The following is a 20,607-nucleotide window of genomic DNA, read 5'->3' as shown; positions in this document are numbered from 1 at the left end:
AAAGTATCAAGAGCGCTTTTTCCATTATTAGCCATAAACCTTTTTTCCATAATTATGAAATTACAACTTACTTTTGTTATAGCAGGCAACAGCCCCAACCTCTAAAGGTTAACAGATTGCTTCATATTTAGAAAAACATTGTGATTTAGCTGAGCCTGAGTTGTATCTAGCTCATACGGAATGACTTCTGTTCTTTCTGCAGGTCACTGCAGGATCTGTCCAAGCAGACAGAACTTCCATACGGCACTGTGCTGGACTCAGCTGTGTATGACCAGTTGCGCAGTAAAGGCATAAACCCCTTCGAGCGAGACCCCATGTACTCGCAGATGTGGCGGATGATCAACCGGACCGGAGGAGCTGACAACAACGTGGAGGACTCGAAGGAGGGCATTCGCAAGGTACGGCAAAGTGTCCCTACGCTCCACTAAGTGTTATTGAAGAGAGTTTATCCAGTTATTATACTTACTCTACCATTGAAATGTTTTGCAGTCAGTCTTGTCTACAATATAAAACCACATTTGGTGCAGATACAGTGGGGTCCAAAGTCTAAAAACACTTGGAATGTTTTTCATTTCAACTTGGAAATTTAAAACCAAAGAAAAGTTATGGCAAGTGAAATGAAGAAGAAACATTCTAGATTCTGTACTATTTCTAGGTCATTGTTGAAATTTAAGCAAATTTGTGAAATCGGCCAAATTTGTGTTGAGGCCTTTGTACAAAAAGGTCAGATTTTTTAGTCTTATCTCTTACAGTGAAGCTCATCTTGAGATGTCTCTCAGGAGGATTTAGTCTACTAATCAGAGGCTTTTGCACAAACTTGTGGAGTCCATGCCAGTTCGAGTGCATGCTGTCATTAAAGCAAAAGGGGGACATACCAAATAGCAAGAAAATCTAAAATGTATGTTACAATTTCAAAGATTCCACTTTTTGCTCAGATTGTTATGCTGATACTATGATTTGTAATGAAAATCTTCCTATTAAAATTAAAAGGGATGCAAAAAAAGAAGCGTTTTGACTAGTGTTCTCAGACTTTTGGACCCCATTATATGACTATAAAACGATTCCGATCTGATACTAACAGGCAGTTTTTAAATCTGTTAATGATATTGTACCTTCATACTGAATGAATGCCTGATTAACTGTTCTAAATCATGCCCTGCGCTCATCCAGTGCTGGCCTTTTCCATGAATGAAACTTTAAAGTAATGATTTAAAATGATAAGGTGGTGAAGCGGCCTTTTGTTTTTATGCACCAAAGATCAGGAACACAATACCATTAAAAATTCACTGACTCAAAACAAAAATCTTATTTTTTCACTTATTTTACTAGCTTTTATTATTTTCCTTACCGGAACGTTACTTTTACGTTATTTTTGACTTATTTTTAGTATTGCTCTTTTATTGTGTTTTTTATTTATTTATTTTTTTTTATATGTGTTGCATGTTATTGTTGTAAATGTAATTCACTAAAATGTGATATTGTTGGCTCAGTAGTCGCCGAGCAGCTTCTGCGCTGTACTAACGTTGTGTTGAGGGAACTGTTATGATAAGGTGAAAAAAATATCATACATCCGTCTCAAGAAAAAAATGCTAAAAATGAGGTCTGCTGTTTGTGCTGTCAAGATTTAAAATGCTATAAAACTGTTTTAATTAGAATGAGAAAAGGAGGAAAAAGAGCTGATATTCCTGTCTGAAGTGTTTATGTGACAGAGTCAAAGGCGCATAGTCGCCTGCACTTCACATATGTTGGGCTTCCATGACATAGTCTGAATTTGGTGTTAGATGTGTCGAGAACAATGAACAGAGCTGTAGATGATTCTATCATGACTGATAAAGCTGTATAACATTAAGAATGTGATTATAAAATTAATTTCCAGAATGCCTTGTATTTCAGAAGTGATGACCGCGTCTCAAGGCAGATAAATTCACAAGAAATGACTATGAATACATAATTGTAGCATATTATTTATTGTTGAATAACTTGTTGTTGTTCCCAAAGAACTCTCAGAACCCATTTTAATATATAATATTTCAGTCTTCTGTTATTTTATTGAATAAAATAATTATTAGTATGACTAATGGTTCCAAACTTTTGAACAATAGCGTTAGTGTGTCCTGTGCATTACTGATGCCTTTGAAGGAAGCCTTGATGTTTTCTGAATGAAGTTATCAAAAGGGAAAATGAGCTAATGTGGCTTAATGATGCTTGTAAGGTATGAGTGATTTCACTCCAAACATTCCCTCGCTAATTACATGCCATTACGTTGCAGGTTAATGCTTTATTTGTTAACCCGAAAAAGCTTTTTTTTCCCTTCCGCTCCTCTTCCAAGGTTGTTTTCGTTTAGGAAATTTAAGGCGGCTTGTGAAGCTGCAATTAAATAGGCTGGTAAGCGAGCAGGGTATGAAAGCGCAAGTTTTACACCTTCGTCTAATGAATGGCTAATTAAGGCTTGTTGCCATTACTCAGCGCTTTGTTGAGGCCGTCTTCACTCACAGGTGTTCTGATAAATATTGAATTGCAGGGCCACATCTTCGCAGCTCCACACAAGAATATGTACGCTCCTCTTTTCCTCTTCTCTTTTCTCTCTCTCTCCGTGTAGGCTATTGCACTCGTCCGCCTTTAAAAAAGGCTAGTATAAGTAGCTTTTTGTCCTTGATGAAAGTATCCTTTGTCTTTGATGCACAATAGCATTACTATTGAAGTTGCTGAAAATCAGCCAGTTACTACATTGGCTACAGTGCCAGAATATGCATATGGCTTGCTCTGTCTCCGGTGCTGTGTTTTGAAATCGGTCAGAAAGCCTTTTTCCACCTCACTTTGCCTTTGCCAAATCTCTGAATTATCTGCAGAAGGTGTGAAAATAGCCGCGTGGGTTCAAATGGAAATCACCGAGGCGTGATGTACTACCAGAGTGAGATTGGGTTTCTTTATCGCAGATGAAACAGCACAGATAAGGCTGATAGGGCTGACATAACGAGATAATGGCGGCTCAGATACCTTCAGCAATTGTTTATGACATTTGCATTCTCAGCTGAGTCTCCCCCTTGCTCCTCAGTGTTAGCCAACCATGTTCTATTGCTCTCAACCCCTTTTGTGTCTGTGGACTTATTACTTTTTAATGGCTTCCTATAGAGGACTTTCATTTCTGAAGAACATGTACTTGCTGACATGATCAACATGACATGTGACACAACCTCATTAAAGAAGTGCTTTGCGCTGTACATAGACACTCACATCTATAGGTGAAGGATTTTAAAGCATGCGTGTAATTTTGATGAGGGAGTGCTCATTTAAGCCACTAGAAATGAATTCCAGCCATTTTTTCACCATTCAAGATGACTTCATTAACAAAGGCTTATGTGTCCAATATGTCCTTTACCTTAGAGAGAAACAGAGAGAGAGAGTGTGTGTGCGGGAGAGAGAGAGAGGCGAGAGAATAAAGAGAGAGGAGAGAAAAAGCGAGAGAGAGAGAGAAAGAGAGCAAGAAAGATGAGAGAGAGAGGTGAGAGAGCAAGAGAGTGAGAGAGAGAAAGAGTGCAAGAGAGGGGAGAGAGAAAGAGAGCAAGAGAGAGAAAGATAGAGAGAAAAAGTAAGAGGAAAGGGGGAGGTAGATGAGGTGAGAGAGAAAAAGAGCAAGAAAGAAAGAGAAAGAAGAGAGCAAGAGAGAGAGAAAGAGAGCAAGAGGTGAAAGAGAGGGACAGAAAGAGCAAGAGAGGCAAGAGATAGAACAACAAAGCAAGAGACTTGAGAGAGAGAGAAAGTAACTGAGATGGGGGGAAAAGAGCAAGAGAGGTGAGAGAGAGGAACAGAGCGAGAGGTGATACAGAGACGAGAGAAGGAGAGAGCAAGAGAGGCAATTGAAAGATAGAGAGAGGGAGAGACAAAGCAAGAGAGGCAAGAGGGATAAAGATAGAGAAGAAAAAGCAAGAGATGTGAGGGGGAGAGTGAAAAAGCAAAAGAAGTGAGAGAAAGAGAGCAAGTAAGGCACACACGAGGGGGGGGGGAGAGCAAGCGGTGAAAGAGAAACAAGGAAGCAAGACAAAGGAAAAAGAGGGAAAAAGCAAGAGATGTGAGAGAGCGAGAAAAAGAGAGGGGTGAGAGTGAGATAAACATGGGAGAGAGAGAGAACAGAGAAAGCAAGAGGCTCATGTGCCCAATAATGTCTCTTACCTTTGAAAGACAGTGAGAGGGAGGGAGAGAGAGGAGCAAATGAGAGAGACAGAGAAAGAGAGACTTAACATATCTTTCTTGTGGCAATGTTGTCTCACTACTACAGCACTGACCCCATTTAACAGACAAGAAAAGAAAGTTTGCATGCATTATAATAAACAGGGTTAAAAATGAAAAACCAACTGGGCGTCTTCATCAGCATTACAGAGAATGCTTTCCATTCCCACACATCAGTAAAACCTTTTACGTTGTCCAGCAGCCTGCAATGTTCAGGACCCCCTCAGCATCCTCTCAGAATCCACACAGCCAGCCCCAGCAGCTTTCCTCTTTCTAAGCTTCTAAATGCTGTTTTTGCTGCACCTAACGAGATAGTTTTATAAAGCAGCCTTTTTCCTTCACACCTGCGATAAAAATCTCAGAAAACTCCTCACTGAAATATGACCCAGCCTAACACAGCACAGTGGCAGAAACTCCACAGATTCAGGTTGGCCACAAAACCTCCTCCCCCATCCAGGTGTGCCACATGTCTGTCTGTAGCTAAAGCCCCATGAATAATCCTCCACTGTAGGATCAGCTGTACGCTTCTCCACAGCAGGCTTACACCAGGATCGCCACCTGTCCCTCAGGAGAAAACCCAGCCCAATCAGGGGGAGAGACAGAGAGGAGCAAGAGAGGTAGAGAGAGGAGAGAGAGGCAGAGAAACATTGTTAGGTAGGTAAAGAGGCCAGTAGGAGAGGTGAAAGATGGAGAGATTAAGAGAAACTCCTCTACAAATGGGGAACTAATGATGCTTCCCTCGTTCTTTTTCTCCGTCCCGTGGAATTTGAGCGAGCGCTCATTATGAAACGAAGCTTTACTCTTTCTTTCATTACACAAACACTTATTTATCACGCCGCTCTCAGTCAGCTCATTAGCTCGTTGTCATGCTGAAATATGGAGAGAGACGGGCGTGCGGCGGGAGGCAGAACAACAAATGCAGCAGTTTGCCGAGGTTGGAGCCGTCTCTGGAAGGGGGCACTGGGACGTCCCGCAGGGGGAAACACCCGTGAGAGGAGGATTAGTGCTCTTCATCACCTGTGTGGTGTGCTGGAAGAAACTGTGGTGGGATCAGAGGGGCCTGTGGTGCTGGAGATGCAGTGTGTTAGCTCTGAAGTGGTGCAGTGTGTTAGCAGCTCCCTGTTTGCCACTTATCAGAAGGCAGAGGTTGGCCTCTGGAGCTTTCTGTTTGGTGGTCTCAGCGGCAGCAGTGCTTGTATGAGGGTGTGTGTGTGTGTGTGTGTGACGAAATCGAGATCCCCCCTCTGCCGAAGAGCCAGTGTCAAAAACATCCCTGCCCTGAAAGCAGACACTGTTTATCTGTTGGAGTAAACACCGAAGTCTCTGCACAAAACACGTTCTTCTCGAGTAGCATGCGTTAAAAGTGCAATCACAGGCTCGGTCGGCGTGTGAAAACTGAAGAAGCTAAAGTGTGAAAGTTTCCTCCAGTCATTGCTGATAAAAGACCTGGATGCTTGCCTCTACTGGTTCACTGTTAGTGGTGGAAGAAAGAGAGAGAGAGAGAGACAGACAGAGAGAGAGAGAGAGAGAGAGAGAGAGTAATGGAAAGAGAGAGAAAGAGGGGAGAGAAAAAGGAACAGGTGGGAGAAATGAAGTGGGGCAGAAAAAGAGAGAGAGAGGAAGAGATGAGAAATAGTAGGGGGAAGGGAGAAAGGAGAAAGGGAGAAGAGAAATAATTGGGAAGAGGAAGGAGAAACAGGTAAGAAGGAGATGCATGAAAAGAAGGAGGGAGAAAGAAAGTAAAAAGTGGGAGAAAGGGGAGAAACAGAGAGTGAAAGAAAGAGGAGAAAAAGAATGGGAAATAAAGAGAAGGTGAGATAAACAAAGGGAGGGAGGGGAGAGAGATAAAGTATATAGGGAAAGAAAGAAAGAAAGAAAGAAAGGGGAAAGAGAAAAGGTGGTAGACAAAAAGAAGGGAGGAGGGAGAGAGAAAGTAGGAGGGAGGAGTGAGAAATGAAGTGAATGAGGGAGAAAAGAGGGAGAAAAAGAGAGGGGGTGAGAAAGATGGGAAGAGAAAAAAAAGAGGGGGAGCAGAGGGAGGGAGAAAAAGAGAAGAGAAGTAGAGAAATGAAGAGAAGGAGAGAAAGAGGAAGAAAGTAAAAAAGTGGGAGAAGGTAGAGGAAGAGGAGGAAGGGAGAGAGAAAGGAGAGAAAAAGAATGGGAAAGAGAAAGTGAGTGAGAAACGAAGGGAAGGAAGAAGAGAGAAAGAAAGGATAGAGAGTAAATATAGAGAGTGGGACAAAGAAGAGAGAGGAAAAGAGTGAAAGAGTGTGAGAAGGAAAGGAGGGGGACAGGAGGAGACAGAAACAGAGATAGTGAGAGAGATAGAGCGAGGAAGATGGGTGGGTAATTGTGACTGGATTTTAACGCAAAGGGACAAATAGAGGATGAGGAGGGAAAGAATGGGACAGTAGATTTGAAGGGAATCAGCTGAGACTTATCTCCTCTCCTTCTGATTGATTTAGCTGTGAATTGTTGCTAGTCGTCTACAGGAGCTCCCTGCTGCTATAGCTTTAAGTGTAGAGATGGACAAAGACAGAGAGAGAGAGAGAGAGAGTGGGAGAGGGTGTATGAGAGTGGTTGAGGTAAGATAAGAAGACTGTAAAAGAAAAAAAGCAAGTCTCACTGGGAGCTAGTGCTAGACTTAGCAGTCAAAGTGTGCATAAAAAGGCTAAAGTGCTCTGTCACTACTGCGTCCAGTCACCTCATGCAGCACGGCCTGTTATTATAGATTACACCTAATAAGGAAATCGATGAGGAGTAGTAGAATGGAAACGGACATTACAGCTGCTTTTTTTTAAAGCAGTGTAATCTGAGTGTGGTGGAGAGAATAAACTGGGGAGAGGTGCAGGCTAATTAGCAACACATCTCACAGCCACTGTAGAACTTTCAAACAGTTCTTTTTCAGCTTCAACTCTGTCGATATTCACTTGTTCACATTTCACTTTTCACAGTTCTGCCAATCAACTTTTCAATGTAGTCTCAGTAGCCGACCCCTTGAATTTCACCAAAACATTTGCCTCTGGTATCGGGCCTGGTGATTTTATGGTTACTGTCAAATTGTCAAATGAGTGCATTTACGTGCATTGAATAATTCAATAACTGCAGAAAATCTGGTTTTGTCATGAATCCGATTAACAGCTTTATATACACTTGAGTAATCAGACAATGAAAACTCTGGGTTTACATGAATCAGATTTCTGCTTTGCAACCGGCCAATAAACTCACTTAAGAGGACATGACGTAAATGTAACGTAAACTCAAACTTCATGCCACAGCTTTAAAACATTGCCGGAATAAGAGTGGAAGAGAGCAGCAGATTTCACAGTGGGCATTTAGTCCTGGTTACTGTGGGCTAATGTATGTATCATTGCTGTCAGAACAAACCTTTCCAAAATGGTGACTTTACAGGAGAAGGAAAAACACTTAGAACTTTAAATGTAATTTATTGTAAAGAGTTTTTATTTGAAGCCATTTTGGACCATTCCTATTGGACCATTTATCATCACACATTGTAAAGGGCAGCTGGCATTTTCAAATAATGTCAAAAAATGTTCTGACAGCGATGATGTATAAGCCCACACAAGAACACATGGTGAAACTGTGAATGTTACAACCAGGTCTATGTTTGTGGTAATTCAGGGGTTAAATCACTGGCCCTCTCGTCGAGCGGTACAGCCCCAGTGTGCTGATTGTAAATGGTCAGCTAATGAATCTTGTACCGTGGGAGTAGATTGTGTGTTCCAATTTAGTACAGTGATATAAGTCTGGAGTGATATAAGTCTGGCAGTCAAACGCATTTCCGGTTAGTCGGACTGAAATCTGATGCCTGTGTGGGACGAAATATGCAAATCTGCTTGTTACGCGGCAACCAATTACCAGTTGTTTGTCCGTTCAGCTTCTTCATCTGCAGTTTGTTTTGCACAATAGTGTCTGTCCATATTGCTATTAAGCATTTCATTTCGTCCAGTAACAAACCATAACAAACTGTGTCTCAGACCACCTCCTGAAGTGGTTTGAGTGATCAGACTTGTATCTGTTTTAAATGCACCTCGCATTTTGATGTGGTTCAGCCTCATCCAGATATAATCCTGATACTCTGGATGCATGAAGTGACCAGGTGTAAACGGGGTCTTAGGCTATGTTCAGACTGCAAGCAAATCGGATTTCTCAATTTTTTAATGAGCATTTCTTTTCCAAATATGAGCCATAATATCCTCTATCAGGATATTTTAAAAAAGGAAGAGCTATCAGTGATGAAATGAAAATGAATGTCACCCAGCCTTGTTTAGAACTGAGTACCAGATAATTCACTTTGGAATTGAATATAGCATTATCTGATTGGCTCCCAGCTCTTGTCTGTCAGCAAAAATAGACAGCCAGTTCATCCCTCATTAGCCCTGTAGCAAGCAGTGCTAGCTAGTTAGCTAAGCAGTTAGCAGTTGCAGTAAGGCTAAAGAAGACTATTCTTATACACTTCCTAATAGCCATGGAGATTAGAGGATGAGTTTGAGTTTTCCTTTCATTTCAGGCTCTCTTTTAAAGATGGCTGACCTTCAGATGAAGCTTTCTCAGTGTATCTGCTACCAGGCTATGACAAAAGCTTTATAATTATATGTCAGACATAGCTATGACCAACAAGTTGTGACTGTTCAGTAGTCTCTCTGGAGTAGGCATACAAACTAACACTGGGTTAAATGTAACATGGACTTGTTGTTCAGCAGGCCCAGAGCAGGCTTTTGGTCATCTTGTGTTCTCATAACATCAGTCATCATCTGCACATTTTCACAGCAGTGTGGCCGATATTTCTCAAGATTCACCCTGAAGACTGTTTGACTGTTTTCTTTTGCATCATTAGTGTTTTTCAGTTACTAAGAATTCATACCTTTGAACCAGCCTGTTTTTATTAAAATTATTCAACAGAAAAACTAAATGTGTCAGGTTGTGCCCCGCTCTTCCCTACTGTTTTGCCGTACTAAGAATGATCAGATTTTGTACACAGCTGGTGTCCCTCTGGAAGGAAGACTGATGCCACTTGTGATGTAAACAGAACATTACCGCATAAGCTGGGATTGATTTTTGGGGGTTTTTGGCCTTTTTATGTCCTCTCATTTTATAGAAATGGAGAAATGGAAGTTGATGGATTGGCCAAGATATTACGCCAACTGTTTTGTTGTGTTTCATTCTATTTTGAACAAGGGTGCCGTCTTAGATAAGACGAATGCGTCCCACGGTGCAGTTTTCCTGCGTTTCAGAATGATCTTTCCCCCCTCGCTCCAAACAAAGCGCTCTCACTCACGCTCTTAACGAGCCACTCCAGATAAATCGTAATGGTGAGAATTACAAATGGGGAGCATTACTAGCGAGAGGGAGAGGCAGCCGGGAGCGTAATCTCGTCACACAATTTTGGTGGAGTGAGGTGGGGTGGGGGGGGCGTTGGGAAAGTTGCGAAAGCAGGCAGCATAAATTCAGTCGGGGGGATGTCGATGAGAGAGAAAGCCAAAGACAAACAACCTCTAAAAGATGAGTTTAATCTGGAGCTCAACAAGGCTCCGGTCTGCCGGCGGGATGACCCAAATTGGATCATTAAATTCCACATCTGTATTCCTGCCGAGAGGACTGAGGGGGGATGAATCTAACCCCCCTTTTTTGTTTTGTTCCGGCACCGAAGTTCAATTATGGAATTGTAAATGAAATAAAGAAACACCAGGCAGTGTCTGAGAAGCAGCGGTGGCATAAATTTAAGAGAATTTAAGAGAGAGGAGCTGCGAGTGCCGAGTGTGTTTGTGTGTGTGTGTGTGTGTGTGTGTGTATGTGTGTGTGTGTTTTTCACAGTGCGGTTCTGCAACGGTCTGCTCATTCGCATTCTGTTTGGCCTCACACCCCGTCCGCCACGTCTTTATCTCTGTCTGCGGGAGACAAGATGGCCCACCGCCAAGACCTAATGGACTTTTGGAAAACAGAAAATAATATATCACCAGGGCAGTGGGGAAGGAGAGGGAGAAAAAGACAGAGCGAGACGGACAGTGAGGCCCTTTAAACGTGTCCTTTAGGCCAGCACTTATCCAGGGGAATGGCCTCAGCAACCCACATCTGATCAGAGAGAGAGAGAGAGATATCTACTCTATTTTCTTCTCACTTACTTTCTTTATTTTTTAATCTCTCTCTCTCTCTCTCTCTCTCTCTCTCTCTCTCTCTCTCTCTCTCTCTCTGAATCTCTCTAACTGTTTCTCTTTGTCTCTCTCTCTATCGCCTATCGCTCTTTCTCTCTCAGTCTACTGAACCCCCATGAGCAAGACAGTGGCGACAGTGGCAAGGAAAAACTCCTTTCTCTCATGCACTCTCTCTCTGTCTCTCTGTCTGGCAGTCTCTCTTTCGCTCTTTCTCTCTCTTCTTGTCTCCTCTCTGTTTCTTACGCTCTCTTACTTTGTTGTTGTCTCTTTCTCTCAGTCTCTCTCTCTTGTGCTCTCTCACTCTCTTCTTGTCTCTCTCTCTGTCTCTTTCTCTCTGTCTCTCTCTCACTGTCTTTCTCTCTCACTCTCTTGCTCTCTCACTCTCTTGCTGTCTTTTTTCATCTCTCTTTTTCACTCACTCTTTCTGTCTCTCTCTCTGTTTCCCACACTCTTTACTTCACTATCACTTTGTCATGCTCTCTCTGTCTCTCTCTTGCTCTCTCTTATCCAGTCTCTGTCTCTCTGTCTGTCTCTCTCTCATCAGAAATAATTGCTTGGGTTGGGTTCAGGTAAGGTAATTCTTATAGTGGGAACAACATAAAATTAATTGACAGACATTATTTTAACTTGTTTTTATTGTGATTTTGCTTGAAGAACCTTTGCAGTCAAGGTTTCAGGGTATTACAGTGTGGTAGACCAAAGTCACTGCGTAATTATTCGCTCTCTTGTTATATTTTGATTTGTATTCAGCTTCTTTAATCTTTGGTTGTTGAGAGTTATTGCTTTCATTTTACAGTACAATTCAAACGTAATTGTTACACAGTCATTACTTATTAATGCATACTTATGCAGTGAGTTACTTTGCCTTTCAATTTACATTCCGTATTGGCAGGTTTGAGTCTGCATAAATATTGATATAGTGTAGTGGGTAATATCACCCAGATACACCAATAACAGTCATTGGGCAACATTCCTAATGCTGCACGCACCTACCTTTGATTAAACTGTAAGTCGTTTTGGATAAGTATGTAAATGTACTTTTTCCATTGTTTTGATGTCAAGAAAACTTCTAAGCTTTAAAAGGCGCTATTTTTAAATTATCACTTAGGATGAGCATCTAAAACTCTCAAAGGTCTCAAAAACACAGGACTGTGCAAATCTCAGAGACTGCTCTTCATTTATTTAATTTCCAGGGAAAACAGAAATAAAGCAAAAGTTTCTCATTTTTTCTGGAAATACTTCTGAAGAGATTCTATTTAACATGCCACTTGCAAAAGGAAGTGAAACCAGGACTTTCTGAAACTGAAGTTTAAAAATTATTTAAAAATATAGAGAAAATTGAGCTCCTAACAACCATGCAAGACCTGGCAGACCACCAAAATTGTCACCATCAGACCAACAGTAACTTTCATCTTTGAGAGAAAGGAGAAAATCAAGCTCCACTCTTGCTTCATCTGAAAAAATCCACAGGTGCTTCTGTCCATCCTTCCACTGTGAAAAAAGAACATCAGTAAATGTTTTTGGCATTACTTGGATTGTTAGAAGCAGAAAGTGCAACCAACTTGTAAGACTGAATTTTGCAGGTGTGGAAAAAAATATCCCTGCAGATATCTCCTGAACAGAATGAAAGCTGTAATAAAGGTTATGGGTGGGCACAGTAAATACTGAAAATGTAATATTATATTTAGTTGTTGAGGCTTCTTTTTCTTGTGTTTCTGCTTTTTATCTAAAAATGAAAAATGAATAACTTGTACTTAATGTCTATTTTGATTGGAAATTAAATAAATGAAGGGTGGTCTCTACTTAATGTCCATTTTGATTGGAAATTAAATAAATGAAGAATGGTCTCTTACTTTTTGCACGGGACTGTATCTTTTGCTTGTGTGTGATATGAGGTGTTATTGCATTAATGACTGCAAATGTGGTGTAAGGTGGTTTTTATTTGGTATCTTTATCTTCTTGATAATGTGAACATGAAGATCACGGCTCAGTAAGAGACTGATGACAGCAGCTTCATGAAATGTGTGAGTACGTGCGCGTGTGTGTGGGCTCAGCGTGAGGCTCGGGGGCCATCGAGAGCACACAGAAGATGAGAGCAGCATGAGCAATGAGGAGGACTCTAAATATACTGCACTGTGAGTGCGCGTGTTTGTGTGTGTGTGGGCCTCAGGCATGCATGTGTGTGAAGTATGGTCTGTGTGTGTGTCATGCAAGATTGCATGTGTGAATGTGCTCATGTGTGAGTGTATAGTGGTGTGAGCTGGAAGCCTGTGTGTGTGTATATCTATCCTGAGGGAACGCCACTGCTTGGTGGATTTTGCCTTTTGTTCTCTCTGTTGGGAGCGACTCCTGTGATGTGTGCTGTCATGACTGACACACACACAGGAGGGAAAGACACACACTCTGACCCTCTGCAGTAGAACTTGTTCCCTTCTGTAATGCAGGCCACATAAGACTGACCCACAGGAGATGTACAAAGTAACCCAGAGGCTGGCACTACACTATATAGTCCTCTTTATTTGTGTTTTCTTTTTGTTTTTGTTTATTCACCCTTTCTTGTTGATCATAGCCTATTCCCACTGTAGATCTTCACAGTCATCTCATGCGCTGTAAAAAATGGTTCAGCAGTTCAACCCAAAGACTTGCTTCAACTAGGGTGGTTTTATTCAACTCAGATAAATGTGCTGAGTGAAGCAATGATCAAATGCAATTCAAACTTATAAAATACTTGAAATCAGCTTCTACCATGTACCACTTTTTGCACTGTATGGTACCAGCTTGAGCTAACTCATGGTTTCCCTGTGAGATGTGAAGTAGGGCTGGGCAAAATGACCAAATGCTTTATTACAGTGTACCTTCCCATATCATTCTATATCAATAATTACACAAATTACTGTATTCATTTTCTGTTTACTCAGTCTTTTGTTGAAGCTTGTGTCAGGAGGTAAAAACATGCTAAAATATCATGGTGTTTGTGTGCTGCTGTAAGTCACACTGTAAAGCCTGACAGATTAATTTAAAAGTCAGGGGCGTCAAGTCTGAGTTTGTACTTCAAGAAATCTTCACAATACATGGTATGTCACAATGTTTCTTTTTTTGGTCTGAGAAAAAAAAAACAGCAGTGCTACATTTTTAAAAATACTATCAAAATCTGTGAACGCAATATTTTTTATTTAACATTTGGCCTACTGTGTTGCACTAAATCCAGCTAAACAAAACTAATTTTTTTGTCTCTCTCTTTATAATAAAACAAGCTGCTGGTCAGTGTTCTACAAGTGCACGATTTGTTCAGAAAGCATATTGTGTTGTAGTGGAACATAATTTATCGTGATAATGGTATATATTGTCGTGTTGCCCAGTCCCTAGTCATACATGTTTATGTATTAACTTCACATGCGAAGGCTCAAAAAGAAGATCGGGCTCTATATTTAGATCTCAAATGTAAAATCAGCACTATACTGATGAAGATATGGTGACGATAGTAGATACTTCACTTCTATTCTGGGCAGACACGCTCTTCATGAAGTGTTCACCAGACGAGGCCTCCAAATCCCCAAACCTGATACTGTAGAGGACCAGTAACCAGTTTTGTCTCCTGATCTGAGATGTTTTCTTGAACTTTTATGGTCTCCTTAATTTCAAAGATGAAAATAGCTAGCTAGCAAAATTTGCGCTATTACGATTCTCTTCTTAGTTACGAGTGAATGGCTAGCCTTCTTCTCCGTCTCTTTCTGACAAGTAAAAGAAAAGATGTCATCAGAAAACAAGACGGTTCACTTATTGAAATATGAATGGGATAGATGAGAGGTTTTCAACATGTGGGATCACGGCTCCCATGTTGCCCTTGGTGGTACTACTAGGGGAGCTGTTGGCAGTCAAATAAAGTTAATTACAATACAGACATTTATCCAGACCAATTAATTTAATATTATTAATGTGTTAATTATCTGCAAAAATAAAACGTCTAAAATATCTAAATATTTAGGTCGAGCTCAGTGACTGGCATAGCAGAATATATGATCATTGTGACCAAAATAACTAGCTAGATAAGTTTAAAAATTGGGTGCAAGTCCATGTAAAATGTTTCTCCTTTTTGATCATGTGGCATTCGTCCGTCTTAGATCAATGGCTACAAACAGCAAATTGTAGTAATTGTTCTTATTTTTTCTGGTGTTTTATGTTGGCAACCCCTGGGATAGGCTGTAACACTTAGCATGGTGGTTGTATTACAGGAACACATGGCCTTTTATAAGAAGAGCCACTCACCTTATTGTCATAAGCAGGAAAAGAGCCCCCCTCCTTATCTTCTATTGTTAAGATATGCTGCTGCGTCTCAGCTGGAGCAACCTGAAAAACTGAAAGGCCTGATTTTTTAGTAGCCAAATGCCACACATTACTGTATTACTGTATTGATGCTGTAGTTTAGCTGTCAGTTTCAGATTTACAGGTCTCTTTACATTGACATAGATAAGAGCCTGTGTCCAGTTGCTTTATACACCTCATGTTTTAAATTAACTTTGAGATTACCTTAAAACACCCTTAGTTGGTACTTAAGGGTCTCCTTAAGTGAAATCGTCATGCACTTTTACTTTCCCTTTAATCCCTCAAGTTAGGTTCCTTAACTGTCATTTCCCTCAGGATAATTTAAGAGAAAGAAAACGCTCCCATAAGGCCAACATGAGAAGCTGAAGATATGTATGTGTTTTGAGGTGTTTGAAGAGGAGATTGTCCTGTATGCCTGGAAATAACTTCTTGGGGGAATTATTTCTTACCTATATAAGGTATACCTAAAAGGACTTTTAAATTACTGCTCATTGCAAAAGCTGCACATTGCCACCTAGTGTTCTGGCATAGCTATTTCAAAGTTCAAGTCTTTGCTTTGAGGAACGGAATTATAATATTATAGAATTATAATACTTTTATCAAAAATACCTCAAAAGTGCCAAAAGTGCCATATTGAAAAACATTTTTGATTCTTATATTTATCATTTTTATTTTATCTCAGGCCTAATGAGAAGCTGGTCTCTGCATCTTCTCAAGCTGTGGCTAATGCAGTATCATAGGACAGCTGAACACGCTTGGTGAGCGTCAACTGCTCATTTCTGTATATATGACCTATCAAATTCTTTCAGCTGGCTAGCATCACTTTGTGCCTACAGGGAGCGAGGAGCTCAAACATTCTTCCCACACAGTGAGTGGCCAACTGTGCTTTCTTGGACTCATACACTTGCATGTGCTGACACCTTAACTAAGCCATGCCCGCTGTTTAGCATGGTGTTGAAGGATGAACAGAAGCCAGAGAGAAGTGGTCTCCATGGCAAATGAGATAACCTGCAAGTATATCACAGCTCCTGCTGTATATTAAATACCCCTTTTTAAGAAGGAAGAAAGAGGCAAAGCGGAGGAGCACAATGGGCCTGCACAGGGGTCAAACTGCTTTACCCCACAATCAACATGCACATCCTCTTAAGTTAAGCTCACTGCTGTACGGCCATATTCTGCATTAGCTGTAGTCCTTTTGTGTGGGAACTTGAAAAGACACACTCCCGGATCATCTTCCTTCCCCCTCTGCTTCCGAGGAGGATTATTTATTGCGCCGGTGTGTTGGCGGAAAAGATCAAAGAAACGCAGAGGCTTATACACACACTCATTTTCGAGGTCGGATTTGCCATTATAGTGCTTTGTAGCCCTTTATTTACGAACAGAGAGAACACTTGAACAGGGACAAGCCAAGTGCAACAGAGAGAGCTAGAGAAAGAGGGTGGATGGCTGCATAATGGAGAGTGGAATAGTGAATATTCAGTGACCATGGTCCCTTATTACCGGATGGTATGCATTAGATGAATAAGAACTACTTCCAGACCAGGTGTGACTATTCCTGTTGATGCACTTCAAATACAGACAGTATTTTTACTCCAGATTGTTAGCTGATGGCCAAAGGGTCTTTTTTGTTAAAGCTGCACTGGGTAAGATTCATTTTGTTAAAAATGGAGGCAGCATTACTGAGTAAAAAATTGAAAAAATACACTAAAGATGGCATGCTCGTGCTGCTGAAAGTCACTTTATAAAGACTTCATTTTAATTTCAATGTCAGTTTGTTCAGTCTGAGCTGTTGGGCCAGATTTAGGGGATTTTATTTTTTCAAATGGATTAATGTTACAATTTCAGGTTCAAAAGAAAGACTGACATCACAATCTTATGCTGCGTTTCCATGTTGAGGTTGAAAAAAAAGCCATCCCATGCCTCACTGCAGAATTGTTGTAAACAGCGACGTTACCCAACTGATAGGCCTGGTCGATATCTAAAATTAATTAGCGCAATATATTGCAGTTATAAAAAATTTAATTTTAGTTGATATGCTTTTTTTTTTTTTTCGAATAAAATCGTTTGATAAAAATGAGATATTAAATAATACAGCAATGAGTACCCCAATATCTTTTCAAACTGCTTTATCGTTTTAGTAGACTAACGTGCATTCATGGGCACCCTTCTGGTGTAGATGCATGGTAACTTGTATGATAATTGCGCCCCTCACTTGAGAAACTTCAGACTGCAACACTCTGAATGAGTGATTTTCAAAGCTGTGCCTGTCTGCTGTACATTTGAACTTTTTAAAACTGTTGTTATTATAGCAGACTCACTCTGCCCTTTGGAAAATCATGTAGTATTATGTTTTCACAATTTTTATAATGTAACTCATCTGAACCACCGGGACACTAAAGCTGTACAAAAAATTACTTTAAATTGTTTTTGGTAAATCACACTCGGGGAATCCCGAAGCAGATTTATGCCCCCATAATAAACCAATGTTTTAACAATAAAAGTGAATAAAACATTATGTGTACCTATTATTTAATACTCTATTATTTGTCACCTTTTTCTGATCCTGTTTCCTGGCTGTAGACAGAATCAAAGTAACTTTCTGTGCTTCTAAAAGTTCCAGGGCTGTTCTAGGACAAAAGCCAGTCACTTTAACTTAGTTGTTTTACTGCAGCAAGTCACACTAAAGCAAGCTGACGTTCCAAAGCACATCTGCATTTATTAATGGTTCCATGCACTCAAGCTAAACTTCACTTAAAGGAAAACAAGTGGAAGTTGAAGACCTGTGCAGTAGGTAAAGCTAGCATTACAGTGCATAGCAGAACTAACAGGCAGCTTCTTAAGAAAACTTCTCTCTCTCTCTCTCTGTCTTTCTCTCTCATAAACAGAAAACAACTGATTATTGGGGCACCTGCCTGCACACTTCTTAAAAGATAGTGAACCCTGATTTCCCTAAAAATTTCACGGTTTAACAGTAAATTTTCCTCTCTGGTTCTCTGTCAGTTTCCCAACACAGCAATTATCACCTTTTAAGCATCATCATTGGGTTACTTGTCAGTCATTGACAATATATGATTAGATGGCCCTATCCCCAAGCCCTGGCAACCAGTAGTGCAAGCAGCTGTGTAAATATTGTAATCGTGATGCCTGTGTATGGGGATGTTGGTGTTATCCACTATGCTATCCAATTAACTGTTTTGAATACTTGTGAATGTTTCTCACTCCATCTAATAGTGTGTTGAATTTCAATTTTGTTGTACATATCTGGGCACTCCTGGACAACTCTGAGCTGCTCTACATAATTCCCCCAACAAATCAATATCCAGTTCATTCCAGCACTTTGGCAAGATAGCAAATGTTGGGAAAACTGAAGTCTTAATGGAGCGTTCTACTGTTCCCCAGTGGCATGGTCCAATGAAATATATAAAATGTCTAGTTTCTAGATATTCTTTGTAGTATCTAGTTTTAAAAATGGCAAATGTTGTTGTGATAGTTGCAAAAATATTATGATATTTTCATATGTGGGTTGGAGCTTGTTCATTGATCTGGCAAAATTGGTCTGCTGGCTAGTTATAATTTGTACTTTCAGTGCTAGTCAATGTAATTCATTTCTCTTTTTTGTTTATATTGAATTCATCCATTATGGATACATGGCTAAACACAAAAAACTTTCAGATATTTTGTGGCGTTTATTATGCTTACACATTATTGGAAAAGAAACTCATGCCATCTTTACTGAACTTACAAAGATGTTTTTAAGGTATCACTTGCAGTTCTGTTTCCCACCATAGAGGTCTCCAAATCCCTAAACCTGCTTCAAATAATGCAGAACAGTCCTTAGCAGCTTCCCCAGCATGTGCGAGGCAAAGTTCTTTTTTTTAACCATTGATCACAGAGAACTTGTTGCACTATGTTTCAAAAGCTCCTGCTACTATTACTGAGCTCACAATAGTGTTATCTTTCCAGTGCTTTTGAAAAAAATAAACTGACAGGTTCATCAGAAACATGGGAGAAGAATTGTACAATGCCAGAGTGGGTTTTCTTTGATGCGCCTTTGATGTACGATTGACTTCTTAGCTTATCCACTAGTGCACTCAGCAACCTCCGCTTTGACTGTACATCGCAATAGAAACCAATAGACATAGACGTGTGTCATACGAGACAAAAATTAGTCTTGACTACGGCGGCACTGGCCGAAAAGATGCCAGGAGCAGTTCGCATACCCTTGTCTGAGAAAACGAATGTTCCTTTGTAAAAATGTTGCTCCCCAGCTTATACTCAGTAAGGAAGGACATACGGGCAGACACGGTGGCCAGTGCTGAAAAACATAGTTAGCAGATTCATAATACTGTGAAACATCAGGACTGTTTAAAATTTTTTATGCCATCTTGTATTAGTAACGGTGTAGGAGTTCTAGCTCAGTGAGCTGTCCTGGACTGTTTCTCAAACATCTGTCCCTAATTATATCCCCTTTCCCTTATCAGCCTGTGTCTTTGGGTAGAGGTTTGCCCATTTGCATATGGTTTTTGATAAACTATTAATTGCTTTTCTTTAGTTTTCGAGGAGAAATAAGGCACTAATGACAGCTCAAGGCCAATTAGGGAGGAGGAGAAGCGCAGGAGAGAAAGTCTTCACAGCTCGGCATCTCTTTGTGCCGGCTCCATCGGGTGCAGGCCACCTGTGTGTGAGACTTCCCCCGCACCCCGCATGCATCTCTGGGACGACTGCTACTCTGCTGTCCCGTTCCAAACACGTCCAATTAATGTTACTCGGCTCTGTTCTCTCTGTATAATATTAGCATCTCATTAGAACTGCCGTAAGTGCATTACAAAGATGAAGCCAGCACACTATGCAGCACCGCCAAGAACTGTGTGCTGCACTGTAACAAGTGAGATTGTTATTACTCAAGAAGGCAAACTAAATGAGATGAAGACCATGTGACTGTGTTTCATGACTCAGTTTCTTAAACCTTCATGGATTTATCTCCAAACCTGAGGGCAATACCTAAACCTGAAGCAGTAGTGGCACTAGGCCATGCAAAATGTGGAGCATGGTAATTAAGTTCTGTTCATATAGATTAGTACACCACTCTCTTCTTACCATTGCAGTATTTTTACGCATGATGTTCAGTAAAAGTCCATCAAAATCAACATGTTAATGAGGCATTACCTGTTAAAATCCAACACTCGGTGATGGACATGCTACAATACTGTGCAAAAGTCAGAGAGCACCCATCGCTTATTTAATTTCCAGTGAAAGTACAAATTATTATCCATTAAGTACAAATTATCAGTTTTTCAGTGACAGAAAGCAGAAAATGTATTTAACAGAAAATTACACAGAAACAACTAAATACAATATCAAACTTTTCTCTGCTTAGTAGGGAATATGCGTGGGTACTCAAGTACTTGATTAACCTTTTGAGGTACCAGTATGCTAATACTAATTCCACTATTCGGGTACTTGTTCCATTTCATCACATGAAGATGGAGAAAATACACAGACTAACAGAGCAGTGGAGCACTGCTTTTATGTTTTAACAGGACAGTAAAATGTTACGAGTTTGCTCGTATTTGTATGTAAGTAGGTATATTATACTTGCTCCTCCGAAACCCGAGTGCCTGAATGTGAGCGCATTGCAAAGGGCATGTTGTTAAGGATGTGATTGAGAAGACAGGTGTAGTGCGACTTTATTGCTTATCAGGCTATCTGCTCTCGCTGATGTTTAGCTATAAATAATCTCAGCTCTCTGATGTTTAGCTGGTCCAGAACCAATGGAAATATCTTTCTCTAACAGTGTAACGCAGCACGTCATCCACTGAGCACAAAATGCCTTGATGACAAGTCCTCATCAGCGTCCAATGTTGTACCAGTTAGCTGTAGTTTT

General features: G+C 40.5%; 1 protein-coding gene across 1 annotated transcript in view; it reads left to right on the top strand.

Moving 5' to 3' along the window:
- The window catches only part of grid2 (glutamate receptor, ionotropic, delta 2), a 588,027-nt gene that overhangs the window by 531,862 nt on the left and 35,558 nt on the right, over positions 1-20,607 (top strand). The window contains exon 13 of the mRNA XM_036578447.1: positions 203-398. Coding sequence (XP_036434340.1) covers positions 203-398 — 196 coding nt within the window. The remainder of the gene's footprint in view (positions 1-202; positions 399-20,607) is intronic.

This window comes from Colossoma macropomum, unplaced genomic scaffold (assembly GCF_904425465.1).
Source record: "Colossoma macropomum unplaced genomic scaffold, Colossoma_macropomum, whole genome shotgun sequence".
Classification (NCBI taxonomy): Eukaryota; Metazoa; Chordata; class Actinopteri; order Characiformes; family Serrasalmidae; genus Colossoma; species Colossoma macropomum.
Note: the sequence above shows the minus strand (reverse complement) of the source record. Positions and strands in the feature narration are given on the sequence as shown.